The sequence below is a fragment of the Microtus pennsylvanicus genome, chromosome 11, assembly GCF_037038515.1.
Source record: "Microtus pennsylvanicus isolate mMicPen1 chromosome 11, mMicPen1.hap1, whole genome shotgun sequence".
NCBI lineage: Eukaryota > Metazoa > Chordata > Mammalia > Rodentia > Cricetidae > Microtus > Microtus pennsylvanicus.
In genome coordinates, this window is record NC_134589.1 from 66,162,930 (window position 1) to 66,183,390 (window position 20,461).

Sequence of the window (20,461 nt, forward strand, 5' to 3'; positions counted from 1 at the left end):
AGCCAGCACTCTATCACGAGTCAGCGCTCTATCACGAGTCAGCGCTCTATCATGAGTCAGCGCTCTATCACGAGTCAGCGCTCTATCATGAGTCAGCGCTCTATCATAAGCCAGCGCTCTATAGTACATGACTTGTGACTCCTCAGGAAAACTGTGCCACACATAAGTGTCAGGCTGATTTAGTGGGGGCACAGGATTGGTAATGTTCAACAGAAGAGCCAAAAAGAGGATGACTCCAGAGGTTCTCCCAATGCCTATGGCAGTCTATGCAGGGAGGGGCATGAAGAGCCAGTGGGTGGGAGATAGGAACAGAGGACATACCGCATTATATTTCTTTGCTTCTAAATATACAGTTGCTCCCTCCATCCATGAAACATATTCACGTTTAGTTCTTCAGGACTCCTCTCCATCTCCCTCTCCTTCTGATCTCTCCTTCTGCCTCCGTGTGCATCCTGGGCACTAAATGCAAACCAGGATTTGCCTTCCATTTCTTTGGCCATACCACTCCTTCCTGAACACACCTCCACACTTCCTTGGCCATACCCTTTCCTCTGCCTGGATGTTCTTGCTATGCCCAGACCCTCCCCCATCCATCAGAGTTCCCTGAATTCTCTTATAACCTTCCTGGATGTCAGTCCACTCTACTCCCATGAGGACCACCGTGATGGGAATCACCCACAACACCAGCCACAACACTTTCTAAGGGTGCACCATTTTATATGTTCCTTACATTCTGGCCTCCTGGAACCAGCCCTTGTGTACCTTGTCCCTGGAGAGAATGGGCCAATAAGTGAATCCATGGTATACTGAGATCACAAGAGATTCTCTTGGGTTGGGGACTACCGACTCAGTGGTAGCGGCTGGGGTAGGAACATCGCCATCGCGCTCAGGGCTAAGATCCCTTTCTGGTCACTCTTGTGCCTGAATTTACAATCTTTCCTCTGTTACAGGTATCAGCATCTGATGACGATGGCCCTGTAAATAGTGCCATTACCTACAGCCTGGTCGGAGGGAACCAGCTTGGACATTTCACCATCAACCCAAAGAAGGGGAAGCTTCAGGTGGCCAAGGCACTGGACTGGGAACAGGTGAATCCAGGCTAAGCAGAAGTGTGGCCCTATGGCAGGCCCAGAGGGTAAAGGACAAACACACCCCATCCTGATGTCCAGACAGTCCCTAGAGTGATTCCTCTGTGAACTCTGAGGCAAGAGGCAGGCTGACAAGGCATCAATGCAGTGACTGCTACCATAGACTGAGATCAGTTCCTGGCCTCAGGCCCTTTGCTGGATGCCTTAAGAGAATCTCACCATTTGATGCCCACAGCCATTCTAGGAAGCATGACCTGACTTTACCCTCTTCCCCAGCTCAGTCCCCTTCCCAGGGTCCCATAGTGAGGAGCTACTGGGTCGCAAACCACTCTATCTATACTATTCTGACACCTGAACTCTAGTGCTATGGGAGGCCCCTCGGAGTAGGCAATACCCCAAGAGACAGACACCAGGAGCTATATCTCTAATTCCCCGGCTGTGCATCTTGCCACAGACACCCAGCTATTCTCTGAGGCTCCGAGCCACAGACAGCGGGCAGCCCCCGTTGCATGAGGACACAGAGGTGGCTGTTGAGGTGGTTGATGTCAATGACAACCCACCCAGGTTCTTCCAGCTTAACTACAGCACCGCTGTCCAGGTAAGGGCATCCTGAACCTACCCTCCTCTTGTGTCCCTCTCAATGAGAGGAGCTTCCCGGGGATATCAGTCCACCCAACCAACTGATTTTTTTCCCTCTGCTGTCCCTAAAGGGAATACAGGGAACCAAAGCGGGCCATGGTTAAGGGACAGAAAAGAAACGGGCCCCTTGTTAGGCTTTTACAGGACTGTTATCCTGTCTTATTTGGGGTTCACCACAGTCGTTGAAGTGGGTAGAGTCCACCTCAGAGATTTCAGACATGATGGTACACGGGGGAAGAAAGGCAGCATACTTCATGTTAACTCTCAACTGTGAATCTAGCTTTAACTATGTACATATATGTAGATTTGTGTGCATATATATTCACACGTATAATGAAAGCAGGAAGGAGACTATTTGGGAAGAAGAAAGACCAGTGAGATGAGGAAGAAGGAAGGACTAGAAGGGTAGTAAGGAGGTGTATTGAAAATAAGATAAAATTATATGTGTGTGCACACACACTCACATGCATATGTGCATATATATAATATCATAAATAAACCCATTATTTTGTTTTCTATCTAAAAAATTAACGATTAAAAAATAGAAGTGCCGCCACCATGCACCCATGGATTCTAAGCACTTGTAGTCTGTCGGCTGTAAGGTCAGGCACTGGCCTCCTCTATAGGATAAGGGGTTGACCCTCAGTGTTTAAGAGCCCTTCTAAGACCCGGTGCTGTGCTCAGGGACATGGAGGGAAAACTACCTGGCCAGCATTCAGCCTAGGCCCAGTCTGCGGGCAGAGGAATAAGGACTGGTCCCTGGAAAGTGGGACCACAAAGGAGGGACCTGATGGGCCATGACTTACAACACTCTCTGGCTTCCTGTCATTCTCGGTCACAGGAGAACTCCCCCATTGGCGTCAAAGTCCTGCAGCTGATCCTGGATGATCCTGACTCTCCACAGAATGGGCCCCCTTACTCCTTCCGGATCACTAAGGGGAACACTGGGTCTGTGTTCCGAGTGACGCCAGATGGATGGCTAGTGACAGCTGCGGGACTGAACAGGAGGGCCCAGGAGTGGTACCAGCTTCACATCGAGGTGGGTGCTGGGTGAATCTGAGCTAGTGTGTGCGGTGATAGCCTTGGAGACAGGACTGTGCTGGTAGACACTCTGGTGGTGTTTGAGTGTGTGTGGACCTGGCAGTGGACTAGGGACTTCACACTGAGCCCTGCAGGAATACTTTTTCTCATCCTGTGTGTGTGTGCATATCTGTAAGTTTGTGTGTATTTGTGTGTCTGTATATGCATGTGTATATGTGTCTGTATGTGCTCGTGTATATGTATGTGTCTGTGTGTGTATGTGCATACATGTACTGGACTATCCATGTGTGTACATGCATGTGGAGGCCCGAGGACATCCTTAGCATGGAATGTGAAGGGGATTGCTCCTTTACATGTGGGCGTTCCATTCTGAGTATGAAGATAAACACTGAGTAGATAAATGGGAGAGTCACACCTTAGGACTTAAGTCAACAAGGTAACAAGAGACTCAAGGCAAGGTACACACAGATATGTCACATGTGTGACATCTGAGTGGAGACCTGAGGGGGCCTGAAGGACAGTGGGCAGGAGAGCATTCCAGGCAGGAAGAGTGAGATGGACAAGGACTCGAGCTGGGTAAGAGTTAGAGTGACCCGTGATCAAAAAAGGAAGTGATGCCAGGAAGGAAATTGAAGCATAGCTGAGGTCCAAACCGTGATATTTTTGAGTGACAGAAGTGCTGACTAGTTCAACTGGCTACTCCAGCAGATATATATGCTACAGATACATGCTAACGATCAGACCTTTCACAGTTCTGGGGGCTGAAGGCCAAGATCAGAATGAAGTTGTGAGCAGACCCTGGTGAGGGACCTCTTTCTAACATGGCAGGAAGACAGTAAGCCGGTGGCAACTACTTATAAAGACACTGATGTTCCTTTAGCCAGAGGAGTGTTACTTCCCTGTAGTCCTACCTAGTACTGGACGGGCTGAGGCAGGAGAATTTTGAGATCAATCTGAGCAAAAACAGATTTCTAGGGCAGTCTGGGTTACATGTCTAGACCATGTGTTAAAACAAAGCAAAGGAGTTGTACACACCTATAATTTCATGACTTGGAAGGCTGAGACAGGAGGATTGGATTGTAAGTCCTGAGGCCAACCTGAGTTATAGAGCCAGATCGTGTCTTGTAAAATTAAAAAAAAGGGCTTTTTTTGTTTGTTTATTTGTTTAAAGGCACTGATCATCTTCACAAAGGCCCCACGGCTCTGCTCTTACTTCCCAAAGGCTCCACTTATAGGCAATGGGAATTGTAGTTTAACATTTGAATTTTGAATGGGCAGAAATACGAAACATTGGTGACAACTGAACCACAGCCAAGAACATTCCAAGCTAGCCTTGGCAAGCCAAGTTGAATAGGCACTCTAGTGTGTGTGTGTGTGTGTGTGTGTGTGTGTGTGTGTGTGTTTACATTTGTTTACATACTTGTTTGGCTTCCCTAGAACTGGAATTGCAGGTGGTTATGAGCCTCCCACTGTAGGTGCTGAGAACAAAGCTTGGGATCTCCACAGGAGCAGCAAGCCCTAAGCCCTGCGTTGTCTCTCCAGCCCCGATTTTCTTATATAAGGAGATCATTCCACCCTTGTTTAAAGTCTCCACGAGCTTTTCACAACTGTGACACGAGCCCCAGCCTGTGCTCCTCAGCCCATTGTGGAGCCAGCATTCACCCCATTTGCTCCAGCGCCTTCCTGTTTAATTGGCATGCCACTTCTTGCCCACCCTGAGGGCCCTGCCACACTCCCCGGCTTCAGAGACGGCATCCCTTTTACCTGACCTAAGTCAGACCCCTCACCATCTTCTCACGTCTGTTTTCTTCACTGCGTCCAAGCCGCTAGCCAAGAGCCGCTAGCCATGTTTGATCACTCACCCTGCCTGTCCAGATTACAGCAGAGGCCCTGCCCAGAAAATATTCATCTGGCCCAGAGAGTGAGTTCTCACTCCCGCTCCGATGTGTAGGAAAGAGAGTCCCAGAGCAGCTCTCCTTCAGCGAGGTAGCAACCGTGGAGGGGCATGAAGACCTCTCGGAGGTGCCTGCTGACTTAGCCAGGTCTGAGCCGGAGATGGGGGGTAGAGGGCTCAGAAGGGAAGAGGCCTGGAAAGATGGGCCTGTGCTGGAGAGTTGGCTCAGTCAGCACATGCATGCACACACAAATAAGCACATACATGTATGTGCACACACGTGGAGGTTTGGTTGGAGCGATTTAGGAAGAAGTTCAGGGCCCATGAGGCTTGGGGAAGTTGAGCTGTTTTACTGTTTCCCTGTTTTCTACAAAACCTTAAGAAAATCTCTAGCGCATCCTTGGGCTTTGAAGTTGATTTTTTTTTCCAAGCATGGCAGTGTGCATCACCCGTCTCGGCGGGTGTGGGGAAGGGAGACTAGGTTGGTAGAGGGAACAGCCTCAGCTGGGCATAGAGACACTGCAGTCTGCTGGGTACCAACACTGTTCGTCTTACCCACAGGCCTCAGATAGTGGCCTCCCGCCCTTGTCATCTTCCACACTGGTCAGAGTACACGTGACAGAGCAGAGCCGCTACCCACCCTTCACACTTCCACTGGAGATCTTCATCACAGTGGCAGAGGAGGAATTCCAGGGTGGCATGGTCGGTAAACTCCATGCCACAGACCGAGACCCACAGGACACACTGACCTACAGCCTGGAGCGAAAGGAAAGCCTGGGCAGGTACTTCTCAGTGGGTGCATCAGATGGCAAGATTATCGCCTCCCAAGGACTGCCTCGTGGCCGATACTCCCTCAACGTCACAGTCAGTGACGGGACCTTCACCACCACCACTGGGGTCCACGTCCACGTATGGCACATGGTGCAGGAGGCTCCTCCGCAAGCCGTGTGGCTGGGCTTTCATCAAGTCAGCCCTGAAGAACTGGTGAGCGACCACTGGCGCAACCTGCAGAGATTCCTCAGCAATGTCCTGGACATCAAACGAGCCAACATCCACCTGGCCAGCCTGCAGCCTGCAGAGGCCACGGCTGGCGTGGATGTGCTTCTGGTCTTTGAGGGGCATTCCGGAACCTCCTATGACCTCGAGGAGTTGGCCTCTGCCATAGTTCATTCAGCCAAAGAGATGGAACACTTGGTGGGAATTCAGATGAGGTCTGCTCTACCCGTGGTGCCATGCCAAGGGCCAAGCTGCCAAGATCAAACCTGCCGAGAGACAGTGTCTCTGGAGCCCAGGATTGGGCCGACTTACAGCACAGCCCGGCTCAGCATCCTGACACCACGACACCACCTGGGGAGGAACTGCTCCTGCAATGGTAAGGCCTGGGGCTGTGTTGCTGGGCCCTGGCTGCCGGCTTCTATGTGAACTCTCACAGAGGTTCACAAGCATGGCTATAATCAAACTAAATGCCATAGGTCAGCATAACATTGGGAGTGATGCCCCAAAATTTAGTTGTGGGACATTAACCAAGTTCTCTCCACTTTCTGGATTTTTTGTTTTGTTTTGTTTTTCGAGACAGCTTTGGAGCCTATCTTGGAACTAGCTCTTGCAGACCAGGCTGGCCTCGAATTCACAGAGATCCACCTGCCTCTGCCTCCCAAGTGCTGGGATTAAAGGCGTGCGCCACCACTGCCCATCAACTTTCTGGTATTTTGAAAGTAACAGTCAAGTACAAACGACACAGTAGCTAAAAGCATAGACTGGGGCATCAGGCTGCCGCAGTCCGCATCTTTGCTCTGCCGCTGTCCAGCCAGATGACTGGAGGGAATTCTTTGAACCTCTCTATGCCTATGGGCTTTGCTATTATAAGGACTGAGTTTAACATATCAGGTACTCGTGGAAAAAGCCTGACAGAGGATAGCCACTGCAGACATGTCAGTTACTGATGCCCCCGCTGCCAACCCCACAGTCTGCTGGTATCAGCTTAAAAAGTAGACCCAATATAGGTTCACACCCAGCCCCACCGCTTACTAGTGGTGTGTCCTTGGGTATAAAGTCTGTAAAGCCCGCCGTCTCCTGCTGCCCATCTATAAACAACACTCCTCCCCTTCAGCTGGTTTAGGGAATAAATTACATAATAATATGTAATATTATAGTAATAGTAATAGTGCGTAGCCCATGGCTGGCCACAGTAAGTCCAGTGAGGTACTGGCTGTCACTCACATGGGAGTAGACAGTGCTATAGAGAGTCTGCTGTGTGCAGGCTCCATGTGGGTCATCAGTTCCTTCTGTGTGAAAGGTGGGTGCTGTTTTGCCTGACACTCTCCAGCCTCCAACAGAGGCCAGGTTATTCAAGCCTCAGTGTGTCCTATTCAGAGCCTAAACTCTGCACTAAGCGAACCCAGGAATTCAGCTTTCTGAAAAGACTCACCCAGTACCCCCGGCATGAAGACCCACACCCTGGGTCAGCTCGGCATTGTCAAAAGGAAACTGACGGAAGCTGGGAAATGGTTCAGTTGGTAAATTGCTCACATTCCAGTATGGGGATGTGAGTTCGGAAGCCTAGCTTCAGATACAGAAGCATGTACCTGTAACGCCCTGCTGTGGGGGTGGAGACAGGAGGATCTCCAGGACTCACTGGCCAGACAGCCCAGCCAGATCAACCAGCTCTAGTTCAGTCAGGGACACTGGCTTAAAAAATAAAGGGGAGAGCAATTGAGGAAGAGAGCGAATGTCAACCTCTGGCCCTCACATGCACGCACACACACACACGCACACACACACGTGAGCACACACACGTGAGCACACACACGTGAGCACACACATACACACACACACTCTCTCTCTCACGAAAGTGACATGGCCTGACCTTCCTGTGAGGGACCCATCCACCTTGCTTTAGGGAGACTGTGATTCAGATTTAGAGACTGCCAGGGAATAGTGGGCCTAGGCTAGAGGGTAAGCGAGTCCCCTCTCTGCCTTCTGCCCCAAGGCCAGCTGAAGGCTCCCTCTGGGCCATCTGGCAGCAGACAGCAAAAGTTGTAAAAGGTAGTCCTACTGTGCACAGCACGGGGTGGGGGGGCGATGCTCAGAGACTGCTCTGCGCTTGCTGCTAGATGTTTTCATTGTAAAGCCTCCAGGGAGCCCTTCCTTGGGCATTCAACTGGAAACACGTGGTCCCAGGGCTGCACTTTGAGAAACCCTAGCTGGGCTTGCTGACTGCCAGAATCACTTGGGAGAGGGTTGTTTTGTTAACGTTTTAGAAAAGTAGGACACCCCCAAAATTAATTTATGTTTTGTATACAAGCACCTCCATGTGTTTTCCAAAATCTAATGTATCAGCGTAGCTCAAACCTCAGTCAAGGCTTAGAATGTGTCCAGAGTCTTGAAAGGAGGCTCCCTTCCTCAACACCCACCATGGGAAGATTTTTTAATTTTGGCTGGCCTTCAGCTGGCTGAGTAGCCAAGCATGACCGTGAACTCCTGATCCTCCTGCCCCCACCTCCTAAGTGCTGGGATTATCGATATGGGCCACCGTGCTCAGTTTTGTAGTCCCGGGAATGGAGCCCTCCAGATACTCTACCAACTGAGCCACATCCCCCTCCCACCTTGAGCATTTGAAGCAGACTGTACCGAAAGGGCATCTGGGATGCTATGTTTTAAGTGAGTCCCCAGCCAGTCCGGCCACATTTGCGAATTCTTGGTCTGAATCAATTTCTGTCTCCCGTCCATTAGCACCCACTACAATGGAACGACCAGGTTGGGGGGGATTAAATTTTATGTGTGATAGAATCTTTGTGCCCTGGGATTCCTTGTACCTCAAGCTGCAGCCCAATCCCTTCCTTTATTCCCCTCTCCGACAGTCTCTCTTCCCTGGATATCAGGAGCCTACATCATTCATTCTTTGTCCTGAGGATGAACAGGCAGTTTCTTCACACTGGGGGCCTGGGAGCATCATAGTTGAGTCCAGGACTAGAGAAGGGGGTATTTATATGATGTCACATTTCCCAAAGCACACATTTCCAAAGATCACCACCTAAGCATGCATTGTGGTCAAACAAGCCAAGCTGGGGTCCCTCACCCCACCCCCTTGCCCAGATAAACTCTCAGACTTGTCTGAGGAACTTGGCATTAGAAATCAGTAACCAGGCTGGGGGATGCTGGACTTGACAGAAGCCCGGATTCCTCTATCCATCGCTAGCCCCTTTTCATTATGCGTGGCTCTGGAAAAGTCATCCACTCCACCTAGCCTGGGCTCTTCATGTAACAGATGTGAGAAGTGGCCTGTTTGTCACCCAAGGGTCGAATGAAATGAAATTGATCTAAGGGATCCGGGACAGTTCAAGGATGGTGACACCTCGGGTTCCTTTGCAGGTACCACCTTGAGGTTCAGTGGCCAAAGCTACATGCGGTACAGGCCCCTAGAGGCTCAGAACTGGCAGGTCCACTTCTACCTGAAAACACTCCAGCCATGGGCCGTTCTAATGTTCACCAACGAAACAATCTCCCTTTCTCTGAAGGTAAGGCGATACCCACCAGAGTGGCTGCCATGGGCACTCTGTACTGGGAAGGGGGGGGGGTGCTCTGAGGATGTCTGTTGAGCCAATTCCTGGCAACGAATCCCCTTGTGGCTTTCAAGGGTGTTGGGTGTGACTATCAGCCAGAACACACAGGACACGGGACTCTCTGCCACAGCCTTTCTACCTGGAGATACACATCCCAGGTCATCCGGGGATGGGGCTGCTTGCTCAGTGGGATGAGAGATCCCTGGAAGATAGTGAGAGAAATGAGAGCCCACACAACTCTGGCCCTGTGAGAATGTTTTTAAGCCAGTATGTCTCACAGTGTGTGTGTGTTGGTGGGGGGTGGGTGGAGGATGGCTCCCACTGGGAGTAGTCAGATGACAAACCCAAGGCAAAGCCTCATGGAATCACAAGGAAAACATACTAATTTATGCTCAGTCCCTTGGTGCTTCCTATGAAAGTGACGTTGCTCGCTGCCTGGATTAACGATTCCATCACAACCACTGGGCAACTATTTCCGTGAATTCAGTTTGCTCAACACATATCTGCTAAGCACGGGCACTGGGTGACAGGGTGACAGACTTTGTTCTGTGCACTTGAATCTCATTGGTGTATGGGACTGAAATCCCTCTTGGAGTTTTTGTTAAGCACAAAGGAGACTGGTGATAAAACACAGAAATTTCAGAGTTTGTTTGAATGTGGGAAATCCTGAGGGCACAGGAAATGGGAGGTGTGGGGCAAAGAGGTGGTCAGGGAGGTGGTGATGTGCGTAATTCGTGGAGGATGAAGAAATGCATGAGATATATTTCCTATTGCTGTGACAAAGTTCCTCACGCGAGCACTTCAAGAATAAAGGGTCTATTTTGCCTTGTATTTTCAAAAGGCAGGAAAGGCATGGTGGTGGGAATGGGAGATGGCTGGTCACGTGGCATCCATAGTCAGGAAGCAGAGAGACGGATGCTGGTGCTCAGATCTCTTTCTCCTTGACCCAGCCCAGGACCCCATTCCCACATTCAAAGAGGGTCTTTGCACCTCGGTTAAGTCTTTCTAGAAACTCCTTCATAGACACACCCAGATGCGTGTGTCCATGGTGATTCCCAGTCCCATCAAGTGGAGAAGATGGAGAGGAAACATCACAGGGAGGCAGCTTCATGGCCATGCCGGGAGTCATGGCCAGTTAGATGAACAACAAGAGGCTGTTGCATTCTTAAACAACAGCCCAGAGTCCCACACAGCTCCAGTGACATGAACAAGGTGGACAGACCTCATGGCTGGGGTCTAAGGTGTAATGGAATGTGGGGGCATATCACTGAAGGTCTCAGCAGCCCCTCGAAGGACTTTGCTTTCATCCGAGCAAACACAGCAATCTGACTTTATTGTCACCATGGCGCCTCCATTGAGAATAGAGTTTATAGGAAGAGAAACAGAAACAGAGAGACCCAGACAGGAAGCTGAGGCAATAACTCAGGTGTTGTGAGGGTGGCTGTGAGGACCAGGATGATGACAGTGGGCTGTGACGAAAGTGTCAGATTCAGGAAGGAATTTCAAGCCAACAGCCTTTTCCAATACAGAGGGAGTAGAAAGAGCATGGGGGTGAAGTTTGGCCCAAGCCACTGGAAGGGTGGAGTTGCTGCCAACAGACCTGGGGAAGGGTGTGGGTGGAGGAGGTTGGGGAATATCGGGAGCTGGTTAGATATACGGCCTTGAAATGCCCATGAGGCTTCCAGAAGTTAGCAGAATCACTTTAGTGCTGTGAGAGAGGGCTGGTCTGGGCTGAGGAGACACGGGGTCAAAGCACATGCGTGCTACTGAAAACCAGGAGGCTGCGTGAGAGCACTAGGGAGGGCAGCTCAGAAAACAGGCTGAGGAGAACCCTGAGGGCACAGCCCATGAAGAGGGCAGAAAGAAGACAGGGGGCCGACAGAGGACACAAAACATGAACCTTCAAATAAAACAGAATAGTATATCCAGGAAGACAAGTGAACTTGGATCAGAAAGAAGCTAGAAGTGTGGCTTAAAGGGGGAGAGCTTACTTAGTGTGGGCAAGACCCTGGATTTATTCTAAGAGGAATAGGGAAGAGGAAGAGGAGGGAGAAGCGGAAGGGGAAGTAAGATGAGGAGGAAGGTAAAGAGGAGGCAAGAAAAAGAAGAAGAAAAAGATAAGGAAGGGTGAAGGAAAAGGTGAAAGAGGAGAGGAGGAGGAAGTAAAGGAGGTGAAGAAAGAGCAGAAAGAGGAAGAGGAGGAGGAATAGCGGACAGAAGAGGCGGTGATTAGCTGAGTGTCTATCTGCTGAGCGGAGCAGAAGGGGAGGCCCGTCATTTGACTCAGCAACCCAGAACACTCGACACCAGTGGTTTTCAGCACAGGAGACATGGGTCCATTTGGGAGCCAAGGAAGAAAATTATTCCAAGCTCAAGACAACTTACTTCTTTTAAGATGTGAGGACTGACTGTGTTTGTGCACCAGCTGAGATGATCCAGTGGGGGAAGGGACACGATGCAGACGCAGGAGAGAAGGGAGGCCAGAGAACCTACTGTTGGAGGAGGTGAAGGGGACATGGATCATTAGAGGGACCGGCTTTAGCTGAGGAGGACAGTTGTGATGTCAGAGAGCCTGCGAGCACCTCTGGTGCCTTCAGCAGGAAACGAGGCCATTAGCTGCGAGTGCTGTCTTAGGAGAGAAGTGCTCAGTCACGGCGGGTTGATCTGATGCTGGGCAGCCAGGGGCTCATCTGTGCTAAAGGTCATGGGATGAAAGCCTAGGCAGTGGGTGAGGACATAGAAAGACATCATTTTCTCCAACTATGTTCAAATTTTTCTAAAGGAACTGAAGAAACTGACTTGCCCATAATAAACAGTAAAATATTTCATCCTAAACACACCTAGATTTTTTTTTCTAGTACAACATCAACACAGGGGATTGAACTTTGAATCGGAGGCTTGCTAGTCAAGTACACCCTCACTAAGCTACATAGCCCAGCTGTTCTTTCTCTGTTTGGAAGCAGGGTCTCTCTGTGTACCCCAGGCTGACCCAGTGCTCTATAAGCAGGTCTACCTGTTGAGAGTAATGCTAACTAGAGGTCCTCCATCATTTTAACTTTGAGGATTTATGTGTGTGCAAGCACATGTTCAGAGGCCACGTGGCAACCTTGGGTGTTGCTCCTTGGGTACCATCCACCTTGGTCATTTCAGTTTCTCACAAGTCTGGAGCTCAACCCCTAGGCTAGGCTAGCTGATCCGTGCACAGTTTCTCGAATGATCAAAACCACAGGGTCCTGTCAGTAAGGTTTCTTTGGGCCTCAGGTTTCTCAGCTATCAAATGGGATCTTGATCAACCCAGAGAATATGGTGAGGACTGGGATGGGATTCTGAGGGTGTTTGGATTCTTCAGAGGCAATGCCAGAAGCATTTGGAAATGCTTGTAAATGGGGACGTGGCTCTCAATTGGTAGACCACGTGTCTGGCATGCAGGAAGACTTAGATTCAACCCCCAGCAAAGTAAACAACTGTAATGCCAGCAAATTAGGAAGTAGAGGCGTGAGGATCAGGAGTTCAAGGTCATCCTTGGCTACAGAGCAAAAAGGGATGAGAGAGAAAACAACAGTCGCACTCTGGCAACTGAAGACTGATCAGCAGAATTACAGAATTCTTGTTTTGCTGACAGCTGTCTGTGCTCTCTTTGCAGCTGGCCAATGGCTTCCTCCAGCTGGAATATGGCTGTCCAGGCGGTTTCTATGGAAACCTTTCTTCCCAGCATCCTGTGAATAATGGACAGTGGCACTCCATGCTGTTGGAGGAGAGGGACGCTTCTGTTCATCTATTGGTCGACACCACAGACAACTCCTCCCTTGTCATCCCAGAGGAATGTCAGAGTCTGAGGACAGAGAGACAACTACTGCTGGGTGGCCTTGTCCCCTCAAATCCTTCCTTGAATGTTTCCTTGGGCTTTGAAGGCTGCCTGGATGCTGTTGTGGTCAATGGTGAGAGGTTAGAGCCACTTGGCCACGGAAAGAAGACAGTGGGCTGGCTGGAGAGACAGGCCCTCACCCAATGCTGCTGGCCTGGCACTGCCTGCAGCCAGAACCCATGCCTCAATGGCGGGAGCTGCTCCCCTGCCCTTGGATCAGGTAAAGACTGAGATGGTGACCCCAAGGTTTATTCCAAAGACCCCTGATTGTGATGTAGCCCTTGTGTCTCACTGTAGCGTCGACAGGGTAGGGTGTCTCACCACAGCCCAGGGTGATCTTGGGTGAGCCACAGGTATCTAGCAGACAAACGATTCTTGAACTGCAGCACAGAGGCGCAGGTGTCCCTGGGGTCCCCGCTCAGTAGCTGGTCACTCACTCACCTTCCTCTTTCCCCCAGGCTACCTGTGCAGATGCCTCCCTCCGTTCTCTGGCAGGAACTGCGAACATGGAAGGGAGAACTGCACTTCTATGCCCTGCCAGGAAGGTGGCACATGTGTCTCCTCCCCAGAAGTCTCCTGTAACTGTCCTCACCCTTACACAGGTGACAGGTAAGCCCAGAGAGGCCATGTGCTCTGGCTCCTTACCATGGGGGAGTGAGCTTTGCTTTCTGACCTCTAGAGAGGTCAACTTGAGTCCAGAAGCCAGGCCTCTGGCCCTTTCCTCCAGTGACTTGACTTCATCAGGACACTGCGGGAAGGAATGCTCATGGAAAGGGTCATTTCCCAAACCCAATCCCCAACCTTCTGAACCAGACCCACAAATAAGGGGCCTGGAAGCCACACATCTTACCAGCTCTTAGGGCATATCAACCCTGGATGACATCTGCAGAGAAATGACTGCATTTGCTTTCTTCTGTGTGTCTCAGACACACTTGGGGAAACTGATTCTCCTGGGCCTAGGAACAGCTATGTCTCAGACTCCCGCCCAGCAAATCTCTGCACCCTGCCACTGACTAGGCTAGGTCATTGAGGGTGCTGGCAAAGGAGACACATTCTGGAAACCTAGAAGCAAAGCATTTGAAGCAGTATCTGTAATAAAAAAAATTAAAGATTCTACAGGATCCCCAGTGGGAGCAGGCAGCAGAAATGCTGTAGATTCTCAAGCGGTAGTAGCGAGCCATGTGGCAGCAGGCAGCAGGCCCTGAGAGCAGCCAGTCCCAGGCAGAGATGGTTTCAGGTCCCTGAGCGGTGGCTGGTCCCCAGCAGGGAGACACGTGGCGGGCAGGCAAGAGTAAGAGACATGTATAGGCATGCCATGCAGAGTGAGGTTGAATATTTATTCAGAGGGTTATGGAGGGGGAAGGGAGAAGGGAAGAAGAGCAGAAAGAGAGAGAAAGAGAGAGGGGAGAGACAGAAGGGGAGAAGGGGAGAAGTAGGGATGGAAAAGAGAGAGAGACTTAGGCTGCAAGCAGGAAGGAAGATCTGCCTGCCTCAGAGGATGGGGGAGGGAGTGGGTGTGGCTTTTCTCTTAAAGAAATAGAACAACTATTACAGTATCTAGTGTTGGAACACCCCAGCTTAGGAATGTGGCTTACAACATACCCTGTCTTAAAAACAAACAAACAAAAACAAACAAACAAAACCCCTCAATAACATAGTCCTGCCACCATTTTGTAGATGGGGGAAACTGAGACCTAGAGAGGGAAAGGGCTTACCCAAGATCACCCGATGTGCCAATGACTCAAGTCCTTCTCAGCAGCCATTGTTCTTGCTCTGATCACTGCCCGCTTGGATGTAAGAATGTCACTCATCAGGGTCATTGGAGGGTGGGTGGGAGCAAGCCAGGAAAGTGGCATTTGTGTTTTAAGAGAGGAATTTGGAGGGAATGCAGCATCACACTTCAGAACAAGCTGCTTGTGGTGAAATTCTTAGCACTGAGATGTATCTGGGACTCAGCTGGGGTCGGGGGGAACTTTTCCCCCAGATCCTCCAAAGTGGAAACCTTGCAATAGATGTTCTCTAAGGGCCTTATGCCAGGCAATGCCAAGCTGAAGCTAGCTTGGGAGGCCGCACAGTGTCGTGGTTTCTTTTCCTGTTGCTGATAAAATATTCTGACTAAAGCAACTTAAGGGAGAAAGGGCTTATTTGGGCCCACAGTTCACAGGTATGGTCTGTTATGGTGAGGAAGCCAATGGGGCAGGAGCTTGAAGCAGCTGGTCACATGACTTCCAGAGTCAGGAAGCAGAGAGAGATGCATCCATGCTGCTGCTCAGTTCCTTTTCTCCATTGGTACAGCCCAACATCCTAGCCAGGGAATGGTGCCACCCACAGTGGGCATGTCTTCCCACCTCAGTGAATGCAATCATAGTAATTCCACACAGGTATGCCCACATAGCCATCATTCAGGGATGAATCAAGATTCTGTCAGTTTGACAATTAATACTTTCTCCAAGCAGATGTAGCATGTAACACAGCTAAGCAGTACAGGACCTTGCTGGCACATGTATACACACACACACACTTGCACACAGTTTTGTGTATCTAGGGATACATGCACCCAGAGGAGGATGCCTAGTGTTCTACTCTATCATCACTCTCTACCTTGTTCTCAAGAGACGGTCCCACTGGATTGGGGGCAGAGAGGCATCAATAAGTCTCAGCAATCTGCCTATCTCGGCCCCTCACAGTTTGGGGCCAACACAGCTTTGGATGTAAGATTCAAACCCAGTTCCTCATACTTGAACAATAAGTGCCCTTGCTCACTGAGCTATGTACTCAGCCCCAGGCTGCACACACAGACTCACTAGTGGGGCTGGTTCTGATAACAATGTGTTGGTGTGTTCGACAATTCCCTTTGACTTTTGGTAGGAAGTCACGTAAACTGGGGGTGAGGACCCTATCCCATAGGACTATTAGGGGGCTGGAAAAATAGCTCAGTGGTTAAGAGCATTTATTGGTCTTCTAGAAGACCTGGGTTTGATTCCTAGCACCCACATGGTGGCTCATAAGCAATCTGCAGGATCTTCTTCCCTCTTCAGGCCCCAGAAAGCATCAGGCACTCACGTGGTACACAAACATACATGCAGACAAAATATTCCTACATTCAACAAATAGCTCTCTAAAGGGGGACCTTCAAATGTCTGCTAAGTACTTTTCTGTCTCTGCAGGTGCGAGATGGAAGCGCGGGGTTGCTCCGGAGGACACTGCCTTATTACTCCTGAGATTAAGAGAGGGGACTGGGGACAGCAGGAGTTTCTGATCATCATAGTAGCCTTACCTCTCATCATCATTGCCACGGTGGGGCTCCTCCTCTACTGCCGTCGCTGCAAGTCTCACAAGCCGGTGGCCATGGAGGACCCAGACCTCCTAGCCAGGAGCATTGGCGTAGACACCCAAGCTTCACCTGCCATTGAGCTCGACCCCCTGAGCACCAGCTCCTGCAACAACTTGAACCAACAAGAGCCCAGCAAGACCTCAGTTCCAAGTGAACTTGTCACCTTTGGAACCAGCTCTAAACAGCGGCCGATGGTGTGCAGCGTGCCTCCCAGGCTCCCACCAGCCGCTGTCTCCTCACACCCTGGCCATGAACCCATCATCAAGAGAACCTGGTCACGCGAGGAACTGGGTCAGTATAACCAGAAGCCCTGTTGCTCAGGGATGGATGGAAAGGTGGGAGCCCCAAAACATTCTGTTGGTATACACATTGGCATACAATGGAACAGCCACTGATCAAACCAATCCCTGGGTATGGGATATGAAGGGATGCATGCCAGGTGACCGTGCACAGCTGACTGGAGAAGATGCCAAATCTCTTGACCCAGAGTTTGTGGCTCATCATGCCTGTTCCATGACCAACTTCTCTTAATTTCCAAGCATACCATGGGACTGGTGTTCATGTCAAGAAACATAGACTTGAATGGTCTTGGGGAGACTTCGGGATGAAGGGGGGACGCCTGCTCCTTTGTGCTGTTCTGGAAATGGAAAAGGTTCCAGCCATCCAATCTGGAAGTGAGATTTGGCTGACCAAGAGTAGGGAACCAAAGCCGCTCTCGTCTTTGGCTGAGAAAGAGGTAGATTTGTGAAGCGCTTTCTGTTTATCTGCTGTGCTCCCCAGCAGTTACAACAGGTCTGGTCATGGTATATGTCACTGAGGTCATAAATGAAATGAGTTGCTCTTAGTGGCAGAGATGGGGACTCCTTCCAAGCCTCCCCTCATTCCACCACCCCCTGGGACAGACACGGTGCCGTCACCAAGTCCACACTGTGCATCTTTTTCCTTCAGTTCAGAAATGAAACTCCCCAGTCAGTCTTGGGAAGAGTTACAGCTGTCTGGTAGCAGTGTGAATGGCTTAGAATTGTCCGCGGTTCTCTCTAATCCTCCCTTCTCCCTGGCACAGGTTGACAGTAGAGATCTATCTGCAAGGTGGGCTGGCTTTGAGTCTAACCTCGGGGTTTCCACTTGTCCTCACTGCATTGTAGATTCATCCAAGCTTCCACAGACAATATGCACAGATCGGTCACGAGTCCAATAGCTCGCTGGGCAATCCCCACCAAATGTCAAGTCATTGATAGCCTCTGTCCAGCTTGCTGGAATGACTACCATGGAGACACAGACTCACCAAGTCTTACCGTTCTCTTTCAGTATACCCAAGCGGAGCTGCGGTCTGGCCCCCAACTTACTCCCGGAAGGAGCATTGGGAATACCCACACCCCGAAGCAATGCAGGGTCCTCTGCCACCCTCTCCTCACCACCATGTCAGCCCTGCAGTGATGCCAGATCCCACGGGTCTCTATGGTGGCTTCCCTTTCCCACTGGAACTGGAAAACAAGCGGGCACCTCTCCCACCCCGATACAGCAACCAGAACCTGGAGGACCTGATGCCTCCACGACCCCCAAGTCCCCGTGAACACCTGCTTGCCCCCTGTCTCAACGAGTACACAGCCATCAGCTACTACCACTCCCAGTTCCGCCAAGGAGGGGGTGGGCCCTGCCTGGCCGAGGGGGGCTATAAGGGAGTGAGCATGCGCCTCAGCAGAGCCGGGCCCTCCTATGCTGACTGTGAAGTGAATGGTGGACCCGCGACAGGTCGGAGCCAACCTCGTGCACCCCCCAATTATGAGGGCTCGGACATGGTAGAGAGTGACTATGGGAGCTGTGAGGAAGTCATGTTCTAGCTTCCGGCTCTCAGAGGAAGGCACGGGGAGTCCCAGGCCCTGCACTGTCTTCTAGTCTCATGGGGGAGTAAGTTGGGTATGACTGGGAGAGAGAAGGAAGCCACTACATCCCCAGTCCAGAAGGTCATCTCTTCAAATGTGCTCTTTGGATCCACAGCTTATCCTGGAGGGTGGAAGGAAGCTGAGGATAGAGCTGTAAAAAGAGCGGTGGGGCCCCAGGGAAAAGGGGATGCCCAGACAGGTGCACGCTGGGGTGAGACCTAGGAGGGCAATCCCTCAGGTGGATGGTCTCCCAGCCCCAACAAGAAAGAGCGCCAACTACTGGCTCAGCATATTTGGGCCACATCCTCGGAGCTGCTCTCAGGCCCATAGTGCAGGAGCCAGGTTTGTGCCCAAAAGGCAACCATGCATGCATCTGCTGTGGAGGGAAGACCCAGGGTCTTCTGAGATCCATGCGGTGACCTCTGAAGGAGCTGAAGGGTGATCAGCCTTCCAGCACCTGACTATCAGCTTGGTGTGTACGTTTGGGCCGTCTATGCCAAGTGTCTCAAGTCAGCGCCATCCTGGGCACTGGGAGCAATAGCGTCCTTGGGAGATGAGTCGCTTAGACCTCCAACTCCTGGAAGTCTTGTTGCTGAAGCTTCAGAAGGACTTGTCCCACCTCTGCTAGTGGGATCTTGCCCAGAACCTTCTGCGTTGAAGAATTCAGATCTTGTGTAATGCAGAGTTAATTGTCCCAAGTTTCCCAGGCACTTTTGGCCAAAAGCAAGAAGGAAGAAGTTCATTTGAAAAACTCTTAGGCACTTTTCAACCTTGCTGTCTGGATGTGTTTTTCCCAAAGGGGTTCTTCTTGTCTGGACACAAGGAACTCAACTTATTCAGGGCCAGGTGAAGGTGGAGAGCCAGCCAGCAGATCCAGGCCAGACACCCTGCCCCCTCCCTCTTCTTCCTCACAGATGTCTGCCAATCAAGTGTTACCCACACTGACTCAAGCCTACGCATGGAGGGTCAGGGTGGGCACATGTCTACACATGTGCGTGCCCATGGACAGTGTATGTGCACAGGTGTAGAAAGTTATGTAGCTCGGAGTAGCAGAGACCGGAAGCCAGGGAGACCTGTGGTGGCCTGAGCAACTCCGTCCTCTGCCAGTCCCTCTCTGGTCCACTGCCTTTTCACGTGTGTGGTTTTCAAGTCAGAAGTCAAAAGGAAGAGTCGCAGAGACTCTTGCCCACGGGGCTGTCCACGAAGACAGCTGTGTGGGGAGGAAGCACTAGTGTGCCCTGTGTGACTGTGGGTGTGAGTGATTGATTGCACGAGTGGCTTTGTTGGTCATTTGATTTTTTTTTTAACAATAAATATCTTTTTTACTGTTATTTTCTGTGTCACTTAGAATTGCTTCAGGCTGGGTCAGGGTCAGGTCCAAGTCCAGGTTCATAAAGAATTTAGGAGCTAGAAGGGCTCTTTACCTGAGACCTGCTAAGCCAGACTCTTGAGCTTAACCAGACATGCAGTCAGAGGTCTGAATAGGGCCCAGGACACTATTTTGGAGAAGTGCCTTCTCAAGTTCTTCAATTTAAAAAGATCCCCACTATTATTATTTATAATCTATTTGCACGTGTGTTTGGAGGTCAGAGGGCAACTCATGGGAGTTAGTTCTCTCCTTCCATCTTGCAGCTCCCAGGAATTGAACTCAGGTTGTCAGGCTTGGTGGCGAGCGCCCCGACCAGCTGAGCTATTTTACCAGCTCCAAGCACATTTAAAGATGAGGAAACTAAGGTTCTGGGGCATAGGCTGTAAGCAGTAGGCATGCCAAAAGCCCAAGGCTCAAGTTCGGTTCCCAGCACCGCCATGGGATGACCACAGTAGGAGCCCCACTATCACAGTCTTGGGGAGCCAACTACTACTGCCCCATTGCTTTATAGTACTTCTCTTGGGAGCTGTCATGACCTGAGACTGGAAAGCCCAGAGATTGCTGGTGTGAGACATCCAAGCGGACTGGGGTCTCTAGAGTCAGGCAGGTAGGCTTCTTGCCCAGCTCCATTGCACACTAAACACATTCCTGAGCAGCTTCACTTGCCTCTCATTTTAAAGACATGTTTTGAGAATGCCTTTTTAGCCCCCAGGTTTCCCAGGCTATAAGCAGCCCAGTTCAGTATGCAGCCAAGGACGGCCTCAAACTTCCCATCCTCCTGCTCCA

The 20,461-nt window shown here is 50.7% G+C and overlaps 1 protein-coding gene across 1 annotated transcript in view; it reads left to right on the forward strand.

Moving 5' to 3' along the window:
• Fat2 (FAT atypical cadherin 2) overlaps positions 1 to 19,637 on the forward strand; it is a 58,580-nt gene extending 38,943 nt beyond the window's left edge. Inside the window, exons 15-23 of the mRNA XM_075992556.1 lie at positions 951 to 1,088; positions 1,543 to 1,686; positions 2,569 to 2,766; positions 5,224 to 6,034; positions 9,034 to 9,179; positions 12,868 to 13,309; positions 13,548 to 13,698; positions 16,257 to 16,714; positions 17,732 to 19,637. Coding sequence (XP_075848671.1) covers positions 951 to 1,088; positions 1,543 to 1,686; positions 2,569 to 2,766; positions 5,224 to 6,034; positions 9,034 to 9,179; positions 12,868 to 13,309; positions 13,548 to 13,698; positions 16,257 to 16,714; positions 17,732 to 18,264 — 3,021 coding nt within the window. The 3' untranslated portion in view covers positions 18,265 to 19,637. The remainder of the gene's footprint in view (positions 1 to 950; positions 1,089 to 1,542; positions 1,687 to 2,568; positions 2,767 to 5,223; positions 6,035 to 9,033; positions 9,180 to 12,867; positions 13,310 to 13,547; positions 13,699 to 16,256; positions 16,715 to 17,731) is intronic.
• Positions 19,638 to 20,461: the final 824 nt, after the last annotated feature.